At 36.3% G+C, this 25,491-nt stretch overlaps 1 protein-coding gene across 1 annotated transcript; it reads right to left on the bottom strand.

Moving 5' to 3' along the window:
- Nucleotides 1-18,769: 18,769 nt before the first annotated feature.
- LOC107877930 (probable serine/threonine-protein kinase PBL17) lies at nt 18,770-25,003 on the bottom strand. The gene is made up of 6 exons (XM_016724744.2): nt 24,498-25,003; nt 23,108-23,451; nt 21,442-21,577; nt 20,884-21,020; nt 20,435-20,558; nt 18,770-19,493 (listed from the first exon to the last, which is right to left on the bottom strand). The coding sequence occupies exons 1-6, from the start codon at nt 24,556-24,558 to the stop codon at nt 18,976-18,978; spliced, it is 1,320 nt and encodes a 439-aa protein (XP_016580230.1). The 5' UTR covers nt 24,559-25,003; the 3' UTR covers nt 18,770-18,975.
- Nucleotides 25,004-25,491: the final 488 nt, after the last annotated feature.

Here is a 25,491-nt window from a genome sequence, read left to right as displayed (position 1 = left end):
TTAGGCGCTGCCCAACCCAAGCATAGGCGATTGGTTAGGCGCCGCCCAACCCAAGCATAGGCGATTAGTTAGGCGCCGCCCAACCCAGGCATAGGCGATCACTTGGGCGCCTCCTAAGTCAATTCCAGGTGTTAAAAACACTCTGTCTTGAGTTATTTTGAAGGTAATTAAGTCTTTAAATACTCTTTACACGTTCCTAAACTTAACCCTACGAAATATATATCTTCTAAACATACTGCAACCCTATTTTCATATCAAAGCTCATCATCCAAGAGCACTAAAGGAGAAAAACAACTAGGGTTGCAAAATAAAGCTTGAAGATCCAATTTCAAGGAAATTCCTCCGTCAATCATCAAGAATCTTCATTCTAAGGTATGCATAGTGTTCATCCACGGATTCCTTTTGTCCGTGGAGTTCAAGAATAAATCTTTAAAATACAAAAGTTTGGTTGATTGTGGTGATATGATCATATCCATGTTGATGCTTGTTTGTTTTCCTCTTTTTCATTATAAAGTATGATTTCAATATTGTTGGGTGTTAATGATCATGTTGTTAATATTGGGCGATTTCCAAGATAGAATCTTTATATGTTTTTGTGAATTCATTATATCATATGAGTTGGAAACATGTAAATTTGGTTGCATGATGTATAATTTGATGAATTCACCTATGCTTAAGATGTGCATGTAAGGTGTTTGATAAAGTTCCTAAGGAACTAGAAATCATGCAATATAGCTAAATTGTGACCAAGTGAAGGATTCATGATATGCCCTTACGTTCCAATGACTTCTATGTTGTTAATGTTCCTTGTAAATGTTGTTGGAATACTCATGAACTATTCTTATGAGATTATGCTATGCTTACTTGCAAATCCTACTTATGAACAAGATGTATGATAACCATACAATCCACATGAACTTCCATGCTATTGGTATGTGTTGCCAATATGATTATGCAATGAACATGATATTAAGATTGTGCAAGTACTTCCATGTGATATGAAATCCTTTCCATGCAATACATTGTTGATAACCATGCTTAGTATAAGATCCCTACTTATGATATTATAAATTATGGACTCTACTCTTATGATCAAGTCAGTCATGTGTGTCAGTTTCCTTCCATCGAGTCCTGGGGGTACTTGTACCCAAAAACTATAGCTGTGTGCCTAGATCTATGTCATGTTTCACGATATCCAAACTCAAGCTATGATTTCACAGACTTCAGTCAATCATGTGACTCAGGAAAACCTCATGATCTTAGTTAGTTGTCAGATATCAGTAACATTCCGTCAGTCAATGGAATTCAGTAAGATCAAGTTATGCATAGTCAGTTATTCATGTCCAGTCCCTCCAGATGGAAGTAGAGGTTAGCAACGAGTGAACCCAAGGATGGGAACTCACCCGCCAATTCAGGGTGTGATTCTTAGAAGCAATCCTTCTGTTCCAGAACTACGTAGCCAGCGTAGGTTGAGACATCTTAACCTATCAGATTAGGGTTGATAAGGTGGCTTAACCCATCAGTTTAAGGTTCCCACCGTTCTCATTTGAGTACCTATCAGTATAGGGTTCCCACAGCTATCCTTACCAGTGGCGCGGTATTGACACCCCTCCAGTCGGGGTAGATATTGGACCCTATCTTAGCCATAACGGCATACATGGGGTATGTCGGTTAGACACTACTTCCCACAGTTTTAGTAACAGTCTCAGTAAAAGAACTCAGGGTGTTCTTCAGATTTTAGTATATACAGGACTATCAGATACAGTCGTCCATGTTATCAGTTTCAGTATCAGTCATGACAGTTATCAGTAAACCATGTATTAGCTTATAGGCCATGCTATCATGTATTCACAATCCTAGTTTCTATATATGTTTGTTTGCACTCCCACGTTCATATTAGTCAGTCAGTGTTGTTCATGCATGAAACCTTTTATGTTCAGCCTACCTTCCTCGTATACTCAGTACTCTAGTTGTACTGACGCATTTGTGCTATGGTGCTTTTTTTTCATGTTACACCATAGGTTCCGCGACACGAGCTCCAGCCCAGCAGTAGGGGTAGCATTCCAGTCACAGAGACATAGTGAGTCCTCATTGATTCGAGGACAATATGATTTGATTCATTTATTTATTTCTTTAGTTCAGTTTTACGGAGTTAGTTGGAGACATATTCCTTCAAATCCTTATTCAGACAGTTTAGAGGCTTTTGGATTTACTTTCAGATTTACGTTCAGATTGAGTTATTTTGGGTATTTTTACCCACATGATTGTATTCAGTTGAACCTTATGGCCTTATAGTTCCATGTATTCCGCATTATTACCTCATGATTTGTCGTATACCGGTACAGATATCAGACATGGGTTAGCTTGTGGTACCTTGGAGTCATGAGCACCGTGTAGTATTCTGGTTCAACAAATCGGGGTGCTACAAACTTAGTATCAGAGCATCAGGTTCAATAGAGTCCTAGGAAGTCTGAAACCCACATCTAATAGAGTCTTGTACATAGGTATGTTGTGCGCCACATTTATGTGCGGGAGGCTATAAGATGTTTTAGGAACAGTCCCCTTTCTTGATTATTCATGTCATGCTAGTGAGCATAATCACAAGTTAAACTCTCAGTCTAATCCATTTTTCCTTTATTCCAGACCATGGCCACAAAAAGAAGAAACCAACCAGCTCCTCAGCCCGAAGATCCTTTGGGAGAACATATTTCCCATGCGGAGTTTAGAGCCGCATTTACCACACTTGCTCAGTCCATAGCTACAAATAATTAATGGCCACCAGTCATTCCGGCCAATCTAGTGGCCACTCCCAAAGCAGGTATGGTTCGAGACTTCACCTGGATGAACCCTCTATCTTTCTATGGGTCTAAGTCTGATGAGGACCTCAAGAGTTCATTGACCAAGTCCAGAAGGTCATTGACATCATAGGTGTTAATTATATTGAGAGTGTTGAGTTAGCCTCCTACCAGTTATAGAATGTTGCTCATGATTGGTACAAACAGTGGAAGTCTGAGAGGTTAAATGATACAGTCCCTATCGAGTGGAAGGAATTTGTCACAGTCTTCTTAAATAGATTCTTTCCCCAAGAGCTGAGGAAATCCAAAGTTCTTGAGTTCATCAACCTCAGGAAGGGGAATATGATGGTTAGGGAGTATTCTCTCAGATTTACTCAGCTAGCCAGGTATGCTCCTCATATGGTTGCAGACAATAGAGCTAAGATGAGCAAGTTCGTGTCAGGGGTCAACGATAGCGTGGTAAATGAGTGTAGGTCTACGATACTGATCGGTGATATGACCTTAGCAAGACTCATGACCCATGCCCAGCAAGTAGAAGAGCAGAAGTTTAAGACTAGGGAGAGGCAGAATAAGTGAGCAAGGTCAGGTAATTTCAACTTTCCTCACCCCAAGTCAAATGAAGGAAAACGTTCACAGTTTCACTCCAAGTCAGCCATTCCATCTCCTTCCTCTGCCAGTGCTCCAGTGCCGAAGTTCAGAGACGGCAATAGAAACAAAGAGCCAGGCTCTAAATCTCAGGGCAGTATTAGCAGTGCCCGAATGAATCCCCTTTGTCAGACTTGTGGTAAGAACCACAAGGGCATTTGTAGAGCCAGTAGTGATGTCTATTTTGGTTGTGGCAAGCCAGGGCACAAGATTAGGGAGTGTCTGCTGTCAAGTCTTTAGGGTCAGCAAAATCATTCTACAACTCAGTCCAATCACCCGAACCAGTAGGGTGCCACTTCCAGTACTACCAGTGGGCAACGCCCAAATAAACTCTATGTTCTTCAGTCCCGGCAGGATCACGAAAATTCTCCTGATGTCGTTATTAGTACGGTATAGATTTTACATGTTCATGTTTATGCTTTGCTAGACCCAGGTGCATCCTTGTCTTTTGTTACTCCATACATAGCAGGTGATTTCAAAATCAGTCCTAAAGTCCTAGCAGAGCCCTTCTCAGTCTCTACCCCAGTGGGTAAAACCATCATAGTTCGGTGGGTATACAGGAACTGCTTGATTATGATATCTTAGAAATCCACGTCAGCAGATTTAGTGGAGTTAGAGATGACTGATTTTGATGTCATTCTCGGCATGGATTGGCTTCATTCCTGCTATGCCACAGTCAACTGCAAAAACAGGATAGTTCAGTTTCAGTTCCCAAATGAGCCCGTCCTAGAGTGGAAGGGTAGCATTTCAGCATTCAGGGGTCAACTTGTTTCCTAACTTTGGGAAAGGAAAATGATTTCTAAGGGGTGTGTGTATCATCTTGTGTATGTTAAAAATTCTAGTTCTGAATCTCCCAACCTCGAAACAGTCCCTGCTTTTAATGAATACTCAGATGTCTTTCCCGAAAATCTTCTAGGCATTCCTCTCGAAAGGGAAATAGACTTCGACATAGACCTTCTTCCGGATACTCAACCTATTTCTATTCCGCCATACAGAATGGCACCAGCAGAACTCAAGGAACTGAGAGATCAGTTAAAGAATCTCTTAGATAAGGGATTCATCAGAACCAGCATTTCCCCATGGGGTGTGCCAGTATTATTCATGCACAAGAAAAATGGTTCTCTCAGGATGTATATTGATTATCGTCAACTCAACAAGGTCACGGTCAAGAACAGATATCCTCTTCCCAGGATTGATGATCTATTCGACCAACTTCATGGTGCCAGTTACTTCTCTAAGATAGACCTCAGATCAGGCTATCATCAGCACAGAGTTAGAGAATGTGACATTCCGAAGATAGCTTTCCGTAATCAATATGGTCACTTCAAATTTTCAGTCATGTAATTTGGTCTTACTAATGCCCCTGCAACTTTTATGGATTTGATGAACCGTGTGTTCAAGCAGAACTTGGACATGTTTGTCATAGTCTTCATAGATGATATTCTGGTCTATTCTCGCACAGAGCGTGATCATGCAGACCATCTCAGGATTATTCTTCAGACACTCAAGGATCACCAATTATTCACTAAGTTCAGCAAGTGTGAATTTTGGCTAAGATCAGTAGAATTCCTTGGCCATATTATTTCCGGTGATGGCATTAGAGTAGATCCTCAGAAAATTAAGGCAGTAAAAAATTGGCCCAGACCCGTATCTCCATCAAATATTAGGAGTTTCTTGGGTTTGACTGGCTATTACAGATGGTTTGTCGAGGGATTTCCTTCTATTGCATCTCCCATGTCCAGATTGACTCAGAAAAAAATTAAGTTTCAGTGGTCAGATTCATGTGAGAAGAGCTTTCAAGAGTTGAAGACTCGACTCACCTCCGCTCCAGTTCTAGCTATTCTAGATGGTTCAGACGGTTTTTCTAGTCTATTGTGATGCATCCATAGTGGGTTTAGGTTGTGTCCTAATGCAGCATGGTAAGGTCATAGCTTACGTCTTCAGATCGTTAAAGCCACATGAGAAGAATTATCCTACTCATGATCTTGAGTTAGCAGCGGTAGTTTTTGCCTTGAATATTTGGAGGCATTATCTCTATGGAGTTCATGTAGATGTCTTCACAGACCATAAAAGCCTCTAGTATGTCTTTTCCCAGAAAGATCTCAATCTTTGCCAGAGAAGGTGGTTAGAGCTCTTGAAGGATTACAACATGAGTGTTCTTTATCATCCGGGCAAGGCCAATGTTGTGGCCGACACTCTCATTCGACTCTCCATGTGTAGTATTTCTCACGTTGAGGGTAGTAAGAAAAAAATGGCTCAGGAGATCCATCAGCTTACCAGACTAGGCGTTTGCTTAGTCGATTCTTTAGAGGGTGGTGTACGTGTTCATAGTAGTTCAGATTCACCTCTAGTTTCCAAGGTGAAAGAGAAACAAGACTTAAAGAGTCAGTTCAGAATCAAAAAGTCGAGGTTTTCTCCCAAGAGGGAGATAGTGTTCTTCGTTGTCAGGGTCGTCTATGTGTTCTAAGTGTAGATAAATTAGGGCAGCGAATTCTTGTAGAAGCGCATGGTGTACGATACTCTATTCATCCAGGGGCCACTAAGATGTACCGCGACATGCGGGAGATCTATTGGTGAAATGGGATGAAGAGAGATGTTGCAAAGTTTGTGGCTAAGTGCTCTACATGTCAGCAGGTTAAGATAGAGCACCAAAAACCTAGTAGTTCCATGCAAGAGTTCACCATTCCTACTTGGAAGTGGGAAGAAGTTAAATTGGAATTCGTGATGAGTTTGCCTAGAACTTGTCATCAGCATGATTCAGTCTGGGTCATTATTTCCTTCCTATTCGTACTTCTTATTCCGCCGAGGATTATGCCAAACTCTATATCAGGGAGTTAGTCAGGTTACATGGTGTTTCATTATCTATCATCTCAGACAGAGGTACCCAGTTCACTTCTCACTTTTGGAAAGCATTCCAAAAGGGTCTCGGTACCCAAGTCCATCTCAACACAGCATTTCATCCTCAGACAGATGGCCAAGTAGAGAGGACCATTTAGACTCTTGAAGATATGCTAAGGGCGTGTGCAATTGACTTCAAGGGAAGTTGGGACGACCACTTGCCTTTGATTGAGTTTGCATACAACAATAGCTATCATTCTAGTATTCAGATGGCTCCATTTGAAGCTCTCTATGGTAGGAGATGTAGATCTCTGGTTGGTTGGTTTGAAGTTAGTGAGGCCTCAGTCATAGGTCCTGACTTAGTATTCGACGCCTTAGAGAAAGTTCAGTTGATCAGAGAGAGACTTCGGGCTGCTCAGAGCCGACAGAAGTCCTATGCAGATGTTTGTAGAAAGGATCTCGAGTTTGAGGTCAATAACTATGTCTATCTTAAGATCTCTCCCATGAAGGGAGTGAAGAGGTTTGGCAAGAAAGGGAAACTCATTCCCCGGTATGTCGGTCCCTTCAAAATTCTTTTATCGCTTCGGCAAGGTAGCTTATGAGCTTGAGCTGCCTTCAGATCTAGCCTCAGTCCATCCAGTCTTTCATATCTCTTTGCTAAAGAAGTGCATAGGTGACCCAGCAGTTGTTGTCCCTATTCAGAGCATCGACATTCAGAACAACCTCTCTTATAAAGAGATTCCAGTTGAAATCTTAGATTATCAGACTCGTAGATTAAGGAACAAAGAAGTCCCTGTAGTTAAGGTTCTTTGGCGAAATCAGTCTCATAAGGGAGCTACTTGGGAAGCAGAAGCAGATATGCGTACCAAGTATCCTCACCTCTTCCCCGCCAATTCAGATCAAGCTCAAGGTAACAGTTCTCCTTAAGCTTATTAAGTTTCACGTTCATGTTTCTAGTATAAGCTTGGTACCTATTAACCATTTTATACTCAGTCATGCATTTATGTGTCAGTTGTCCATCCATCAGATATGCACGAGTTTAGTATGTTTAGCATGTCATTCATGAGATCAAGTTTCAGTTCTTCATGTTCAGTTCAGGTTCTATTGCCTTTTATCCCTTCTCAGTAAATTCTCATTCGAGGACGAATGTTCCTAAGGGGGAGATATTGTAATACCCCGCATGTTTCTAATAATGCAATTCATAATTGAGTACATGAGTTACAATGAATATCCTAGTGATAGGATAGCTTATGATGCATTAAGCATGTTCATATGAGTCACTTAAGGTAATACAAGCTAAGAGTTTTTGAATCCATCAAGTTTTAGTGTTCGATTTTGCAAGGGTCATATTTGAATGAGTATAACTCAATGTTAATATGGTATTTTGGCTGATTTAGACCCACCAAATTGTAGAAAATCGAATTAGATTACCAACGATACCAATTTCGCCTTAATCCAATACCCGAGCGAAAAGTTATGCCCATTTTCGTAAGAGACAGTAATCATAGGTGATTGGTTAGGCACCGCCCAACCCAAGCATAGGCGATTGGTTAGGCGCCGCTCAACCCAAGAATAGGCGATTGGTTAGGAGCCGCCCAATCCAAGCATAGGCGATTGATAAGATGAATTCACCTATGCTTAAGATGTGCATATAAGGTGTTTGATAAAGTGCCTAAGGAACTAGAAATCATGCAATATAGCTAAATTGTGACCAAGTGAAGGATTCATGATATGCCCTTACGTTCCAATGACTTCTATGTTGTTAATGTACCTTGTAAATGTTGTTGGAATACTCATGAACTATTCTTATGAGATTATGCTATGCTTACTTGCAAATCCTACTTATGAACAAGATGTATGATAACCATGCAATCCACATGAACTTCCATGCTATTGGTATGTGTTGCCAATATGATTATGCAATGAGCATGATATTAAGATTATGCAAGTACTTCTATGTGATATGAAATCCTTTCCATGCAATACATTGTTGATAACCATGCTTAGTATGAGATCCCTACTTATGATATTATAAATTATGGACTCTACTCTTATGATCAAGTCAGTCATGTGTGTCAGTCTCCTTCCATCGAGTCCTGGGGGTACTTGTACCCAAAAACTATAGCTGTGTGCCTAGATCCATGTCACGTTTCACGATATCTGAACTTAAGCTATGATTCCATAGACTTCAGTCAGTCATGTGACTCAGGAAAACCTTATGATCTTAGTCAGTTGTCAGATATCAGTAACATTCCACCAGTCAACGGAATTTAGTAAGATCAAGACATGCACAGTCAGTTATTCATGTACAGTACCTCCAGATGGGAGTAGAGGTTAGCACCGAGTGAACCCAAGGATGGGAACCCACCCGCCAGTTCAGGGTGTGATTCTTAGTAGCAATCCTTGTGTTTCAAAACTACATAGCCAGCATAGGTTGAGACATCTTAACCCATCAGCTTAGGATTGATGAGGTGGCTTAACCCGTCAGTTTAGGGTTCCTACCGTTCTCATTTGAATACCTGCCAATATAGGGTTCTCACAGTTGTCCTTACCACTGGCGTGGTATTGACACCCCTCCAGTCGGGGCAGAGATTGGACCCCAGCTTAGCCATAACGACATACATGGGGCATGTCGGTTAGACACTACTTCACATAGTTTTAGTAACAGTCTCAGTAAAAAAACTCAGGGCATTCTTCATATTTTAGTATATATAGGACTGTCAGATACAGTCATCCATGTTATCAGTTTCAGTATCAGTCTCAGTGAAAGCACTCAGAGCGTTATTTAGATTTCAATATACACAGGACTGTCAGATACAGTCTTCCATGTTATCAGTTTCAGTATCAGTCATAACAATTATCAGTAAACCATGTATTAGCTTACAGGTCATGCTATCATGTATTCACGGTCCCAGTTTATATATATACGTGTTTGCACTCCCACGATCATATTAGTCAGTCAGTGTTGTTCATACATGAAACCCTTTATGTTCAGCCTACCCTCCTCGTATACTCAGTACTCCAGTTGTACTGACGTATTTGCGCTATGGTGCTTTCTTTTCATGCTACACCATAAGTTTCGAGACACGAGCTCCAGCCTAGCAGCAGCGGTAGCATTCCAGTCGCAGAGATAGTGAGTCTTCATTGATTCGAGGACAATATGATTTGATTCATTTATTTCTTCAGTTCAATTTTACGAAGTTAGTTGGAGACATATTCCTTTAACTCCTTATTCAGACAGTTTAGAGGGTTTCAAATTTGCTTTTAGATTTACATTCAGATTGAGTTGTTTTGGGTATTTTTACCCACATGATTGTATTCAGTTGAACCTTATGGCCTTACAGTGCCATGTATTCCAAATTATTACCTCATAATTTGCAGTATACAGGTACAGATATCAGATATGGGTTAGCTTGTGGTCCTTCGAGGTCATGAGCACTGTGTAGCATTCCGATTCAGCAAATCAGGGTGTTACACGAAAGCAGCTCTGAATTTAGTGTAAGAGACATATTTATTCAGGGGATCTTCCTGAACATGCAAAGGTACGATTTGATTCCCAATCCTTTTTCTGTTGTTCTTTTTGGGAGGCATGGTCTGTAACAGAAAGAAAAATGAGTCAGAAAGAGAGATTAAATAAAGCATCATGCTCTTTTCCATGACATGAAAACTGAAAGAAGAAAAACTTTTCCTAAAATGTCTTGTATTCTCTTGTCCATAAGTGTGATGCACTTTACATCTATGCACAATACTCTACTCAACACGATTTTTTAGACTCCCTAGGACACTGTAAAACTTTTGTTCTGATCCCAAGTTTTTTATCACGACCCAAGGCTACCCCTAGTTGCGACAACGATGCTTATGGTCATAAATGACCACAAGATAACCTATGAGCTGGTACCTACTGTGAATACTAAATAAAGTAATAAAATACATATATGCAGAAAACAACTATCAATGTCATAAGGTTTTAAATACTAAAACATAATTAAATCATCAATATGAACATCAGAAGACATACTAAAAAGTCTAATAAAATAACTGATAAACCAACTAACTGTCTGAATGTCTGAAAAGTCTCTAAAATTGACTGAGGAGATAATAGGACAATCCCCCAACTAACTCCAACTGATTAAAATGCAGAACTACTGAAATAACTGAAATATGCTAGTCATGTCCTCAATAGATGAGTACTTACCAAAACTGTTGTTTCTCATAAGCTGAACTGTCTAAGTACAATTAGGAACCTCAGTGTTCGAACCTATGATATAAGACATCATAGCACAAAGAAAAGTATGTGATCAGTACTTTGAATATACTGGTATATGAGATGAGGTTAGGCTAAAATACATGGTTTAACTATGCATAAAGTAATGATTGACTGAATAGTATGAGATAACTAAGTAAGCATGCAAGAAAAGTGAAATACTGAGAGTACAAGACCAAGCATATAATATTTTTGAAATAATCTGTAAAACTGAATTACTAAAATCTGATAACTGAATAACTGGAAGTCTGTATGCTATGGTTAAGCGAATCTAAATTGAATACAAAACTGATACTATGGGAGGTACCATCTAACCGATATGCCCCAATCTGAGCTAATTGGGGTCCAACCTGTGACCCCAGTTGGAAGGGTGCCAGTACCGTGCCACGGGTACTAACATTGGTTGTGTCAATCCTAAACTGGTAAGAAGATGTTTTGTCAACCCTAAACTGACAGAAAGACTCATGATATATATGTCAACCCTAAACTGGTAGGAAGACATCTCAACCTACACTGGCTACGTAGTTCTATAACTCAGGGATTGCTATTAAGGGTCAAACCTTGTACTGGTAGAAACACCCCCATCCCTGGGTTCGCTCGGTGATGAATCCTACTTCCAACTGAATGGTATTGACTGTTGGACTAAACTAAGTGTAACTGAGCCAATAATGGAACATGATTCTAACTAAATAACAAGGCTCATGGTTTATCTGAAACCATTCTGAAAATACTAAAACTATGTAAACAGCTAAGTTTCGGGTATTCATAACCCCCAGCACTGAATAGAAATATCAATAAGGACATATGAAAGCTTTCTAATCATAGTAGGGGAATCATTCTTCCAAGTTCAACACTTAGGCATTTCATCAAACACATGAGGGTCATGAATTAAAGCATGGGGATGGATTAAAACATGTAATAATAACATAGATTCAATACTAAAACCATGAATCAAGGATTCAACATAAAAATATCATCATTCCATTGTGTAAGGGCTAATTCCCTCGAAAAACAATTGCAAACATAATGTATAGCCAAAATTCATAAAACTTCATGGAGATAATTCAACATGAACATGTAATTTCATAATTTAAAACATAAAGATGGATTCTGGGACTCCATGGATGGAAAGGGCCCATGTATGAATTTCTCACATATCTTAAACCGTTAAACTTGAAAGAGAAATACAATCTTGAAAGCTTTCTTGAAAGTTCTTGGATTGGGAAACTTGAATCCTTGATTTTCTTGAAGAGAAAAGGATGAATTTGATGAACTAAGGAGATATTTGGGGTTTATTTTAGAGAGAAATTGGGGAAATTAAACATATAATTCCCTAAAAAATGATTTAAGTCGTGTTTTTACGAAATGGGTTAAGGGGAAAAGATGTAACTATCCCTCAAGGATTTAAATTCATAACTAAAATGCAGATTTAAGGGAGAATGTGACACGATGGGTTTCTCATCGCTATATATAGCGTGATGCGATGCAATTGCATTGAACTTCTGGAATCGAAATCCAAACACGACCCAATCCTTGTTCAAAAAATTCAAAACTTTCTTGAGACATGCCCCTTACCACCTTGAACATGAATAAACTCAAGAACCTACATCTCGAGATCGAGAAGGTCACTTTAAAAATCCTTAGAATTAAGAGGCCAACAAATAAGACGAAGTCCCCAATACTTAGTTAATTTTTCAGGTTCTAAGCCTCTTATACACGCACTATGAGCTAAACTGGAGTAAAATAAATATGAGGTATTATAATTACCTTATTGGTTGTCAAATACTATGGTTGGACATTTGGGTGTAGTTTTCCATTCTATTTATGTGTTGTATATATCTGTTTTATCTTTGAAGCTTAGTCGGTAGTTGCCTACTGAGTACCACGTGTTTGGTACTCATACTACACTTCTACAGCCTGCATATCATAGTACGAGTTATCGCCATTGATGTATGCATTGTGTGGAGTAGCCATAGTTCAGAGACTTAAAGTGAGTTTCTGGCGTTTGGAGTATTACCTATCTTTCTCTTATGTATTAGACTAGTCTCTATGTTGTATTCAGACATAATTTATACCAGTGTATTCATTTGTACTTAGTACTCTTGTTATATTAGCAACTCTTATACTGATACCATTAGGTCTTGGGATTTTATTATGTAATTGATCTTGTATTTTAGATATTCCGAATTCTTTCCTTTATCTATTTGAGTAGTTCGTTACTAGCCATTCTGGACTATGATTTTGGCTTGCCTACTAGTAGGTTATGTTAGGCACCATCATGACCTGAGAAATTAGATCGTGACATTAATCCAACCATATTTAATCATGGGAATCACTGTGTGACTATTAGTAAAAAGGCAAATAAGGTGATTCTTTATGCACTGTTAGAAGAAGGGCAGCTCAACTGATCACTAGTACGCCTTTGGGAGAGATATTAAGAAAGAGACAAACATTATTGGCTCACTCATTTTTTATGGCTGGAACTACAAAGGTAGAACAAACAAAGATTGATGAAGCAATTCAGAAAACATTGGTCAGGTATGATATGTTGTTTTCCGAACCTAAGTTATTACCATCTGAGAGAAAATTGGATCATTCCATTCTTCTGAAACCAAAAGCCTTGCTAGTATTTTTAAACCTTATAGGTACAACCACCATAAAAAGGAAGAACTTGAGAGATAGGTAGTTGAGATGCTGATAATGGAATTATACAACATAGTCAATCATTTTTCTCATCCCTAATACTATTAGCAAAGAAAAAAGATGGATCTTGGAGATTTTGTGTAAACTACAAGGGTTTGAATGAAATCACAATAAAGGATAAGTATCTTATTCCTCTAATAGATGATTTGTTGGATGGCTTACATAGGTCTATACTCTTTTAAAAAATTAATCTCGGAGTTGGTTACCACCAGATCAGGATGAAGGTTAAGAATATGTTCAAAATAATATTAAGAACACATATAGGCCATTATGAGTTCAAAGTCATGCCCTTTGGGCTTATTAATACTCCTACAACATTTCAAGCTCTTATGAATCAAGTTTTTCAGGCATACCATAGGAAATTTATTTTGGTATTCTTTGATGACATCCACATTTACAGTAGGTTCTTGGAAGATTGTTTGATTTATTTAGAGATAGCGTTTCAGGTGATACATGAGCACACCTTGTATGCTAAGAAATTTAAGTGTTCATTTGATCAAGCTAGAGTAGAATACCTTGTCCATATCATTACTGTAGAAAGGGATATCCACTAACCTTAATAAGATAAATGCTATGAAATAACGGCCCAAACCAACTATAGCTAAGGCTCTTGGAGGGTTTCTAGACCTAACAGGATACGACAGAAAGTATGTGAAGGGCTATGATAGAATATGTAGACCACTTCATGATATTTTCAAGAATGATGCCTTTTTACTGGATTATTGAAGTTGACCAAGCCTTTGAGAAACTTAAAGTTGCTATGTCCTATACTCATATGCTTGCTCTTCCAGACTACACTTAGATTTTCATAGTGAAAATAGATGCTATTTAATCTGCTGTATGAGCTATGTTGATGTAGCAAGGAATGCCTTTAGCCTATCTCAGTAAGGTTATTGCTACTAAGCACAAAGACGGGTCAATATATGAGAAAGAGTATAAGGTTTTGTCAAATGCAGCGGATAAGTAGAGACATTACTTGTAGTTTGGGCATTTTACTGTGAGGACTGGCCATTTAAGCCTTAAATATCTTCTAGAATAAAGAGTTACTACTTCTATTCAACAAAAGGGTCTCACTAAGCTTTTAAGCTTAGACTTTGAAGTTCAATATAAAAAGAAAGCTGAAAATAAAGTGGTTGATGCCCTCTCTAGCCAATTTGAAACACATAATGTGATCCCTCAATCCCTTAATGCTATCACTATTATGGCTCTCAGATGGATGGAGAATATCAGTGATAGCTATATAAATGACCCCATTATAGCCACAATCATAACTGAGGTGACTACTTCTACTATTGGACTTTACTTCTACCAATATTCAGCTGGTGTGTTAAGAAGGAAGGCTAAGATAGTTATAGGGAATTCTGGTGCTCCCAGGAAGAATTTGATTAAGAACTTTCATTCTTCCCCTTTGAGTGGTCATTCAGGTCAACTAGGGACACTCAAGAGATTGTCTCAAATTTTTTATTGGTCCAACATTAAGCAAATGGTAATCTAAATTATTGCAGCTGCCAGAGGTATAAGACTGGGAATGTACCTTATCCTGGCATGTTGCAACCTTTACCCATTCATAATCATCTATGGAGATATATGAGGATGGATTTAATTGAGGGCTTGCCCAAATCTCGGGGTAAAAAAATATTTTTGGTAGTGGTGGACAGAAGGTCTAAGTTTGCACATTTCATTGCTCTTGTTCATCTATTTACAACTAGTGTTGTTGTAGATAAATTCTTAAAAAGGATACACATCCTTTATAGATTTCCTAAATCCACTATCTCTGATAGAGATAAGAATTTTTTTAGCAATTTTGGCAAGCCTTGTTCAATTTTGCCTATCACCCTCAGGGTGATGGCCTAACAGAGAAGGTGATTAGGTATATAGAGAACTACTTGAGATGCATGACTTCCCATAGACCTGTTCACTAGAAACAATGGTTGTATTTGTCTGAAATAGTGGTACAACAACAATTTTCATACTAATCTGCAGTCTACTCCTTTTGAGGCTCTCTATGGTTACACTCCACCTAAGCCTCCCTCTTGAGTACTTCTATATCTACTACTGAGGATTTGGTAATAAAGAGGCAGCAGATGTAATAGTTTCATAGTGATAATCTCTCCAAGGCTCAAGAGAGAATGAAGAAGTTTATTGATAGAAAAGAGAACTTAAAGAGTTCCAAGGTTGGACCAGTAGCTTACCAATTTGCTTTACTCCCTACTTCACGAGTTCATTTTGTTTTCCATATGTCACTTTTGAATAAAAGAGCAGGCAAGAATGTTGTGGTTCAAACTACATTACCAGCTACTAGTATAGATGTGCAATTGCTGGTACAACCTTTGAAGATTTTATAGCCACAGTTGTGCAACAGGGAAATAGTGTTAGTGTTTGTGTGCTGGTGCAGTGGTCTTAATTCAATTTGGGCAATTTATTAGGTCAGCTTCTGATAGTTTATTGTAAAAAAACTATTTCACTTTGTTCAAAAATCTTTATTTGGCCGTAAAATTATCAAATGCAACTAAAAGTTGTTTTAAATTTATTAATTCTTGAGATAAGGCAAAATATCCCAACCCCACTCCAAATAAAAATTAAAACTTTACTCGAAATTGTTATGACACATCTAAACTTTATGAGGCTCCTATTACACCCTAGATTTATTTTTTCTGTATTTTTGTGCTCCTTTTTGTTGACGTGGCTGCCAAGTAGTAGAATATTTTTGTGCTGACTTGACAGCTTTGTTAGCACAAAAAGAGTACAAAAATACAAAAGAAAAAAGTTTATGGGAATAATAGGACACCCGTAAAGTTTAGGTGTGTTATAACAACTTTGAATATAGTTTAGTGGGTACTTGTGTCTTAACTCTTAATTCTTTTAATAAAAATCTTTAAAAAAAAATTATAAATACGCCATTTAAATTATATTTTATTTTAAAATATATTTTAATTTTAAAATTTTACTGTAAAAACAATGGCCAAACGCAACTCCAATTTTAAAAATTTGAAACAACGTCAATTGTTTTTCGTGGATAAACACCTACTAAAAATTTTAGAGGTGATATCGTCAACCTAATTTTTAGTAACCCATTCCACAGATTCAAATTTAAAGATTGCAATAATAATTTATTTATTAACTTGATTTAACTTGATAGGTTGTACGTAAACAGGTCGAATTATAAAATCAAATTAGGTCAAATAGTATAATTCTATAGGTTAAAACATATCTACAACTAAATCATTACTAAATAATATTTGGTTATTAGAAATTACGTGAATTTGAAAGAAATTAAACTACTATTGTTATTAATGAAAACAATCTATTACTACATTTTTTTTAGAAGCAAACTACTATTTTCTCTGTTTCGAAATAAGTGAATTGTTGAGGTATTTATTGATGTTTCAAAATAAGTGAATCATTGAATTTTTTTTCAAATTTATTTTATGATTTGATAATCAATTAATTTTTGAAAAAATATTACAACGTCAATTTTTTCTTTTTAAGGGTAAAAATAAAAAAATTGAGTTAAATTTATGTATTTAATATTTTTTCTTTAATTTATGTGTAAAAATCTAATAATTTATTTATTATAAAATGAAGGAAGTATTACATTTTGGTCATGTAAGGGATAGGATTGTGTATGCCTCGTAAGACGTGGGGTAGTACACACTTTGCAAGCGTGTTACTTTTCACGTCTTATCAAAGATAACTAACAGCTTCATTACCATTTATATTAAGGTGCGTCTTGTCCATGCTTTTATCCTTTTAGGACTCCTTTGATAAGCCGTATTAAATAAAATAATTTATGGATTAAAAATTAATCTATTTATGTATAATGTTTGGTTGTTCAATTTAAATTTAATTTCACCTAATACATGAATAGCTAATACACCATAAAGTGTATCAGCTTATCCTAAGAAATCATGGGATTACTTATCCATGGCTTAATAATACATGGATAAGAGAATTAAATGACTCAACTACCCCTCAATTCTTTTTATTAAATTTTTCTTTAAGTTTTATTTTAAATTTAATCACTATAAATTTGGTTGTTATGTTACATTTTAATTTGTCAACTTTTTTTTACTTTGCGTATTTGGATCAAGTGCTTAAATATCATTTACTCCCTTATATAGGTTGATAGTTTCGAATGTGAACGACATTTATGCTATTTTGCAATTGTTCAATTTACAGACGGATTAATTTAAATAGAAAAAATTATTATCAAATAAATATATAATTTGAAAATCTAAAATTATATTATCAACAATCTATGATGTTCTTAAATAGTGTGCTTTACATTTTTTAAAAATTATTTCTCTATAATATGACAATTATTTGTTTGTTTTAAACTTTTCTTGATTAAATAAACTCAATTTTTTTAAAAGAAATAAATGATCAACTAAGCGAAGTGAGAATTATTATTTATATTTTAACTTTTTTAAGATTGCACAAAGGGTAGTTAAATAAAGTAGAAAATCTCATAAAATTTAAGGGTATAATTGTAAAAAAGATTTTGTTGAGTTTTAAAGTACATGATATATCTAGTTTTTAATACAATAAACCAAACATTTGATAAAAAATAATCCTTGTATTACTAATCCCTGCATTACTAATCCCTGTATTGTTAATCCATGGATAACTTCTCTTTGTACCAAACGACCCCTTAGTTTCTTCTGATTTTTTGTGCTTCTTTGAAAATTTTGCTAAAAAAATAAAAATAAAAAATTTTACCCTATAAGCTTCAAACTCTTATTTCATGATTATTTTATCTTTACCTAAAACTTTTGATTTTAAATTAGACAAAATGGCATGTCAACGGTTAAGTTGTTTAAAAAGGGTTCAGAATGTGCGTGCCTATTTAGTGCCGTAAATTGGTGAGAAATTTACTACCATTTAATCAAATTGCTTCATAAATACAATTTCACAATTGTTCCATAATTGATATTAGAAACCAACGTGGACCAAATATACCATCGATGTCCTTGGTTAACTTCTATGTAAATAAGGATATTTTCGGTCCAATAAAATAACTGAAGGGGCATATAATTAGGCCTAATTATTAAGAGAAAATAATAATGATGACCTTCACATATTAAAGGAATATTTTAACCTTTTTTTCGTATATTTTAAAACGTTTACCTTTAGGCAAAACAATCTTTGCATCAACTAATTTTGTACTTCTACTAATTCTTTCTACTTCTATAGGACAAAACCCCAATCACCTTACAGGCAGGAAATCATGAGAACTCTGGCGGGTTGTCTGAACTTCCACGGACATTCCCATTCCCAACCCCAGATGTATAATTTTTTATTTTTCTGTTTATTTTATTTATTTTTTTAAAAAAGACCTACTAGCCTATGGCCTATGTAGCCTTTTTCATCCTTACGACCATGTCACGTCTTTACTAAGCAGATAACACCATGTTGGAACAAATCCCTTAAACGACTTAGCTGGTTTCCCTTTTAGAGACTCCATTCAAGAAATTAAAAAAAATTCCAAAAAAGCCTAGCGTCATACCAATATGTTTGGTCTAAATGATCCTCAACGCCAGCACCTCCTTTGGAGAGACCTTATTATTTCCCTAATATTACCAAATGTCTCACTGCTAAGGTAGTTCCTCAATAAAACAAAACAAAATAGACATGGAATGACACATGATGTCTTCCAAATATTGATAGTTCCTCCAATGTTAAGAGAAACATTAGCTTCATCTTAGTTTTGCTTGGTAAATTCTAACTTCTTCAAGAAACTGATCCAACGTCGAGTACAAGATCAGGAGGACTATAAAGGTCACCAAACTCCTTTGGTAGCTCGCTCTTGCTTCTTCCATTTGTTTGATTACTCTTTGGTGCATCAACTTCCCTTCCACTTTCACATTTGAGTGGGTTTGCTTTAGCTTCATACAATGTGACACTGCCACTTCCAGTCACTAGAATTGCCTCTTCACCTTTATCTTGTGGTTGAAGGGCTTTAAGTATTTCAACAACTTGACTCATGACAGGCCTTCCTTTTGGGTTTTGGCTTAGGCATTGATAAGCTAGATTGGCAACTTTTAAAGCAGTTTTAGAGGAGTATTGACCATCCAGTCTGGGGTCCATTATCCTGAAAAGCTTCTTTCCATGATTCAAAAGAGGTCGAGCAAACTCTACAAGGTTATGTTCCCGGCTAGGTTTACTTTTGTCCATTGCTCTCCTTCCAATGAGCATTTCAAGCAAAACAACACCAAAACCATAAACATCACTTCTGGCTGTCAAATGTCCTGAATAATGCAATTAAACATCTCAGTTGACAGCATCAGGTGGTGGCAGTGATGCCTGTTCAGAAGTAAATAACAATAAACAGAATAAAATGTAGATGATTACAGAGAGCATATTCCAAAAGGCGTATAACATTTTGTTCTTTGGCTGCATAAAGAAGATAGGGAAGATGCTATTATTTATGTGGTCCTCAAATGCAGTTTTTTTGAACAGCTACGGAAGGCAAATGTTTTAGATATGGATGCCAAAACATCCATATAGCCAAAACATCAAACAACTCATTTTAAAGGCTGAAGAGGAATTGGGCATAAATTGGTTCTAACCATCGTTCTTTGATAGGATTAGAAGGTAGGGGTGTGCAAAAACCGAACCAACCGATAAACCGAACCGATAAAAATGTTATTGGTTTATTGGGTTAATGATTTTTTAATGATTTTATAAAAAAATTTATTGAGTTATTGGGTAAACCGATAACCCAATAAGAATATATATACTTATTATATATTTCAATTATACAAACTATTAATTTCTCCTAACAACATTTAGTCCAAACTTGAAGATTCTTGTAAATTAAAAGCATCATGTAGGATTTTTGGTTGCAACTAAGATTCGATTTTTTTTTCATGTTAGTTACTACTATTTCTATTTTATGAGTATTTTTTTATCGGTAAAACCGAAAACCGAACCGTTAAGAACTAAAAATCGATAAACCGAAAACCGATAAAAAATATCTTATTGGTTTGGTTATTGGTTTAGCATATTTAAAAACCGATAAACCAAACCGATAATATATAAAACCAAACCGAACCGACCGATGCACACCCAATTAGAAGGTGCTTTACATACGGAAACAAATGAAGCGGCCACATAACACGAAGAGATTTATCATAAGCTTTTATTCTGTGCCTGCATGATTTGAACAACAAGAAACCACAAGACTTACCAGTCATGACATACTCTGGAGCAGCATAGCCATAAGTGCCCATTACACGAGTTGATACATGTGTTTGATCTCCCATGGGCCCATCTTTTGCAAGTCCAAAGTCAGAAAGCTTTGCATTAAATTCCTGCATCAAAATTTAAACAAAGGGCAAAAATTGCATAGAAATTTTAATTTAATCCATATTTCTTCTCAGAAAGTGGCAAATACCAGTTTTCTAGGTCTCAAATAACAAATGAAACTGAAGAAGACCAACAACATACCCAGTGTATTCCCACATAGTGGGGTCTGGGGAGGGTAGAGTGTACGCAGACCATACCACTACCTCAGGTGAAGTAGAGAGGCTGTTTCCGATAAACCCCCGGCTTAAACTGAAAAAGACCATGAGAAAAATATAACCAAACAGAAGGGTATTGAAAGAAAAAAAAATACATCATGAGAAGACAACTTACCGAATCCAACAAAATGTTTGACGTCTTGAAGTCCCTGTATATTATAGGCCTTTCAGCTCCATGAAGAAAAGCAAGCCCTTTAGCAGCATCCAAAGCAATTCTCATTCTTCTTGACCAAGTTAGTGTAGCACACACTCCTATAGCACAAGCCATAGTTGAAGAGATGAAGAGTAAATTTCCAGAGAACAAAAAACTGGAAATACTGATCAGTTAAATAAGGATTGGGAAATAACAACATAATGCATGTAACTTATGTTTCATTTTCTATAATTTCAGTGACACTGCACAGGTGAGTGCATCTGATCTTTGGCTTGATTATACATAGAATAAATGTTCAGCTTTACATCCAACAGCATAATTGTTCTTTGCAACTATTGCAACGTTGTTGTTGATATTAACTCAAATAATCAATAGAAACTAATTTAAAATTACAAGGCCCTCTTGAAGTGTAGGAAGTAAACCCAAAATTCGTAAGTACTTGTTTCTTTGTGTGCTAGAGTGGATATTAGTCATACTACCCTACATCAACATGAACTGACATGGATACTGAGTACTCACTTGGAAAAAGGTGCTTTTCCAGGCTGCCGGATGCCATATATTCATAAACCAACAGTCTATGGTAATCTTCACAACAATATCCAATCAGCTTCACCAGATTTGGATGTCGAAGCTGCCCCAAATAATTCACCTCTGCCTGCATATACATGGGGTAAATAAGGAACTGACATGCCATTGAACAACAGAGTCGTCGAAGTTGCTGATCATTCACGAGAGTTACCATAGCTACTTAGAACTTTCACTGGAATGTATCCAGGAAAGTCTGGTTCAAAGACACATTTTTCACCAAACAGCAGACAGATATGTACACTTAGCAAAGCCCTTTACACGGCTTGCATACTCCTAAATGCATGATATTAATTTGTATGCAGTTGAGATGTCAGATGCACTAATTGACATTTAACAGTCCATTGACAATGAAATATTTGGTCTTTATATCACAAAGGAAAAAAAAAGTTGACCACAAGTCAAATCCACTAAAGCAGTGGCGGAGCCACATTGAGTTGAGGGGGTTCCGAACCCCCTTCGTCGAAAAATTATTTTTTACATGGTCAAAAATATTTTTATGTATATATAGTAGATGTCGAACCCCCTTCGACTAGTCCGTATATTTACTTCTGAACCCCCTTACTGAAAATTCTGGCTCCGCCACTGCGCACTAAAGCATATTGAAAAAACAGTAACTTATTTGAGTAGCTAGACATAGAGTCAAAGGCAATTAGCACATCAATAAGTGACACGTGAAAACAGAAAGAAATTTGGAGAAAGAATTTACAGAAAGACAAGAAGCACCCCAAACTCATGAGAGAACAAAACAACAGACCTGTAATCATACAACTTCTTATAATTTAAAATAAAAAACTGGAGAATTGACTTCATTATATTGGATATTTGAGAAAAACACACGAGGGAAATTCTGAACTCAGCTTAAGTTGCTTCGTCCAAAAATATGGTGAATATATCTTTTATTTTCTCTGACTTTAAAAAAATGTCCATGAAGCCAACACATTTTACACAGTTTCATACAAGCTCTGGATATTCAATTTTAGTAAAAAATATAATGACGTCCAGGATATTTGTTTACATACTTTCTTTGGAACTATTGTACCTATAAAGCAGAACAGCAGCATGAAATTACAACTCACACCACAATAGAGGCCACATGTCCACAAATCAAGTCAGGATTATGCTTCATTATAAAAATACGAGGAACCTCTCCGAACATTGATGATTCTGTCTAGTTTCTGGAGATATATCAGGCAATTATGTGTTCTTTAGAAATGTGTATATACTTCTATTTTCACCTTATGCCATCTTCCCTTATTTTCTTTTAGGCACGGCCCGTTAGGAGCAAGATGGGTGAAGAAAACAAGGGTTGAATGTCTATTTAATTATGCATCAGACTAGACCGATAGATATCAAGAGAATGTAAATAATGGAAAGTAACAGCAATATTTTCCAGTTTTTATGTCAACCCTCCATCTTGGTAGTGTTAGTAACCCAAATTCAGTAAAGTTGATGCAAAACTGATCTGCTGGTTTTCTTAGTTCAGAAGATTTAAGAAAATCCTCTCACTACTCTAATGACACTCATAATACCACGGTTCAATTCCAGAGACTGCAACTAAGCATTGTAGTATTTAATAAACAATCAGATGAAAGCCTACCAGCCACTCTCTGTCACCCTGAAGACCTTCTGGATCGAGTTCTTTAATGGCAACATATGTGGTCTTGTATCCTGGCCTGACATTTTCATCAATAACTCCTTTGTAGACAATGCCAAACCCACCCTCTCCAAGCACCTTATCTGGTCGAAAGTGCTTGGTCGACAATTTCATCTCTTCATATGTGAAGATATCAAGGTCGCTACTCCCAGGATTCTGCCGCAGGTCCTTGACATTTTTGGGTATCACCACGATGTTTGCCTTTTCAGCGTCATGAGCATCGAGATATATGTTCTGGGGAATTACAGGATTTGACCTGGCATGGCATGCACCAACTCCATGGACAACTGGAAGTAAAATAAAAGAAAAAAAACAGAAACCCTCAATATTTTCTTTAAGATAGATATAAGTTTTATTTGTCTACCTTGCATTTAGGAGACCCCATGTTCCAAAAGTCTTAAAAGCCTCTTTGTTACATCAAAATAGTAGCATATGCATGACATTGTTTGCAGTAATCTTGAAGAGATTTTCTTTTAGCCAACAGTTATTATTGTCTAAGATAGAGTGACAGCTTCGGGTCAGTTTTACTCTTTAAATCAGCACAAAGTTTAAAATCTCAAGGTCTTCGGGTAAGTAAAAGGTCATAGAAATTACCCAAATCAATGAATTAGGAAAACTGCAGCTCAACTACAGTGGCAGTGAAATTCAAATTTAGAGTTCAGGTAGCTCTACCTATTGACAATTGTCATCTAGTTACTGACATCCGAATTCCTATCAGATTGGCAACTTCCATATTTGGCAATCAGAGGCCTTAACCATTTCGAGATTAGAAGAATTAATAATGCCAATGATAAGTGTACTCCCTGTGTCCATTTTTACTTGTCTACTATACTAAAAAATAGATGTCTACTTTAAATTGTCTACTTTAGAAAATAAAGAGATAATTTATCACTCAGTTCCTAATTTACCCTCATTATGATCTATGGTGATTTACTAAAACATCAAATTTATTATATAAAAAGGGTGATATACTAAAATTGTCATTTTATTGGTGGCAAATTCATCACTTAGTTCCTCATTTACCCTTATTATGACCTATGGTGATTTCCCAAAACATCAAATTTATTTGTATATAAAAAGGGTGATTGGCTAAAATTGTCATTTTATCGGTAGCAAAGGAGGGTGTCTAAGTCAATTGTGAACAAGTGAAAACATGAACGGAGGGAGGAGCAACACAACAAAAACAGATCAATGCAAAATTTTTCATTTTCAGAAAGAACTGATGCTAATCAATGGATCTATCAGACACAACTACATGGTCACTCTACAATTTAAACTTGCATCAGTTCCAAAGTGTCTGGGTAAAGAACAAGAAAGTGAAAAAGAAAAGAACCTGGCTTGTTGTGTGGTTGCTGTTCTGATTCATCTTCTTCAATACTGAAACAAGAGCCCATGAAATCTGTTCTTAACAACAGATTTGCATTTCATTTACATCAAAATCACTTAAAGATAAAGATGTTTATGCACTAAAAAACTTTTCTTTTTTCCCTTGAACACTCTACTGAGGGGTCACTTTCAATAGCCAACACAATCTGAAAATTGATTAATTTTGCAAGAATCCGATCTGGGTAGGTGGGATATTCCAAAAAATCTTTCTAGTAAATGCACTAGTGTGAGTATATGTTAGAAAGGAACGCAGGAAAAATTAGAGAAGAAGAAGTGAAAGACAAGGATGGGTTTTTTTCTAAACTACATTCATTTTCGGTTTTGGAGAGTATTTTCGAGGGAGGGGTGTGATGAAATAATGATTATTCAGTCAAGGGCTCTAGTAGGAAGATAATTCCAAAATGCAACAGCTGGACTCCCAACTTTACTTTGGTTGGGACTTGAATCCTTGAGGTCCTACCTTCCTACATTATTTGTCCCAATATGCCCTTTTTCTTTTCTTTTTTGGGTTGGACCAATATGCCCTTTTTCATTACTTTGCAGGCCTCATTAGTTTTGTAAATTTTAAAGTTAGAAATTTATAGTAATTTATATTTGAGTTTTGAAGTTATGATTTTTTAAAATTTAAGATTATATTTCAAAATAATTTTAAAAGTTTAAAAATTAGTCTAAATTAATTTTTAAAATCTTAAAAATATTTAAAGATCAAATTTTCAAAATCTAATCAAATTTCATTACCTGATAGATATTTAGATGAATTTTTAAATTTACACTTAAATAGATCAAACGTTAGCTTATTCTCTTTGTCTCATTTATGTTGGATTTATACCGGAAGATGAAAATTTAGGGCCTTAATTATCCACTTTAATTAAAGAAATAGGTTTTATGAATATAGTTTTATATGGTTATTAGTGGACTTAGTTGAGAACTATGAGGTGTCA

This window comes from Capsicum annuum, chromosome 7, assembly GCF_002878395.1.
Source record: "Capsicum annuum cultivar UCD-10X-F1 chromosome 7, UCD10Xv1.1, whole genome shotgun sequence".
NCBI lineage: Eukaryota > Viridiplantae > Streptophyta > Magnoliopsida > Solanales > Solanaceae > Capsicum > Capsicum annuum.
Note: the sequence above shows the minus strand (reverse complement) of the source record. Positions and strands in the feature narration are given on the sequence as shown.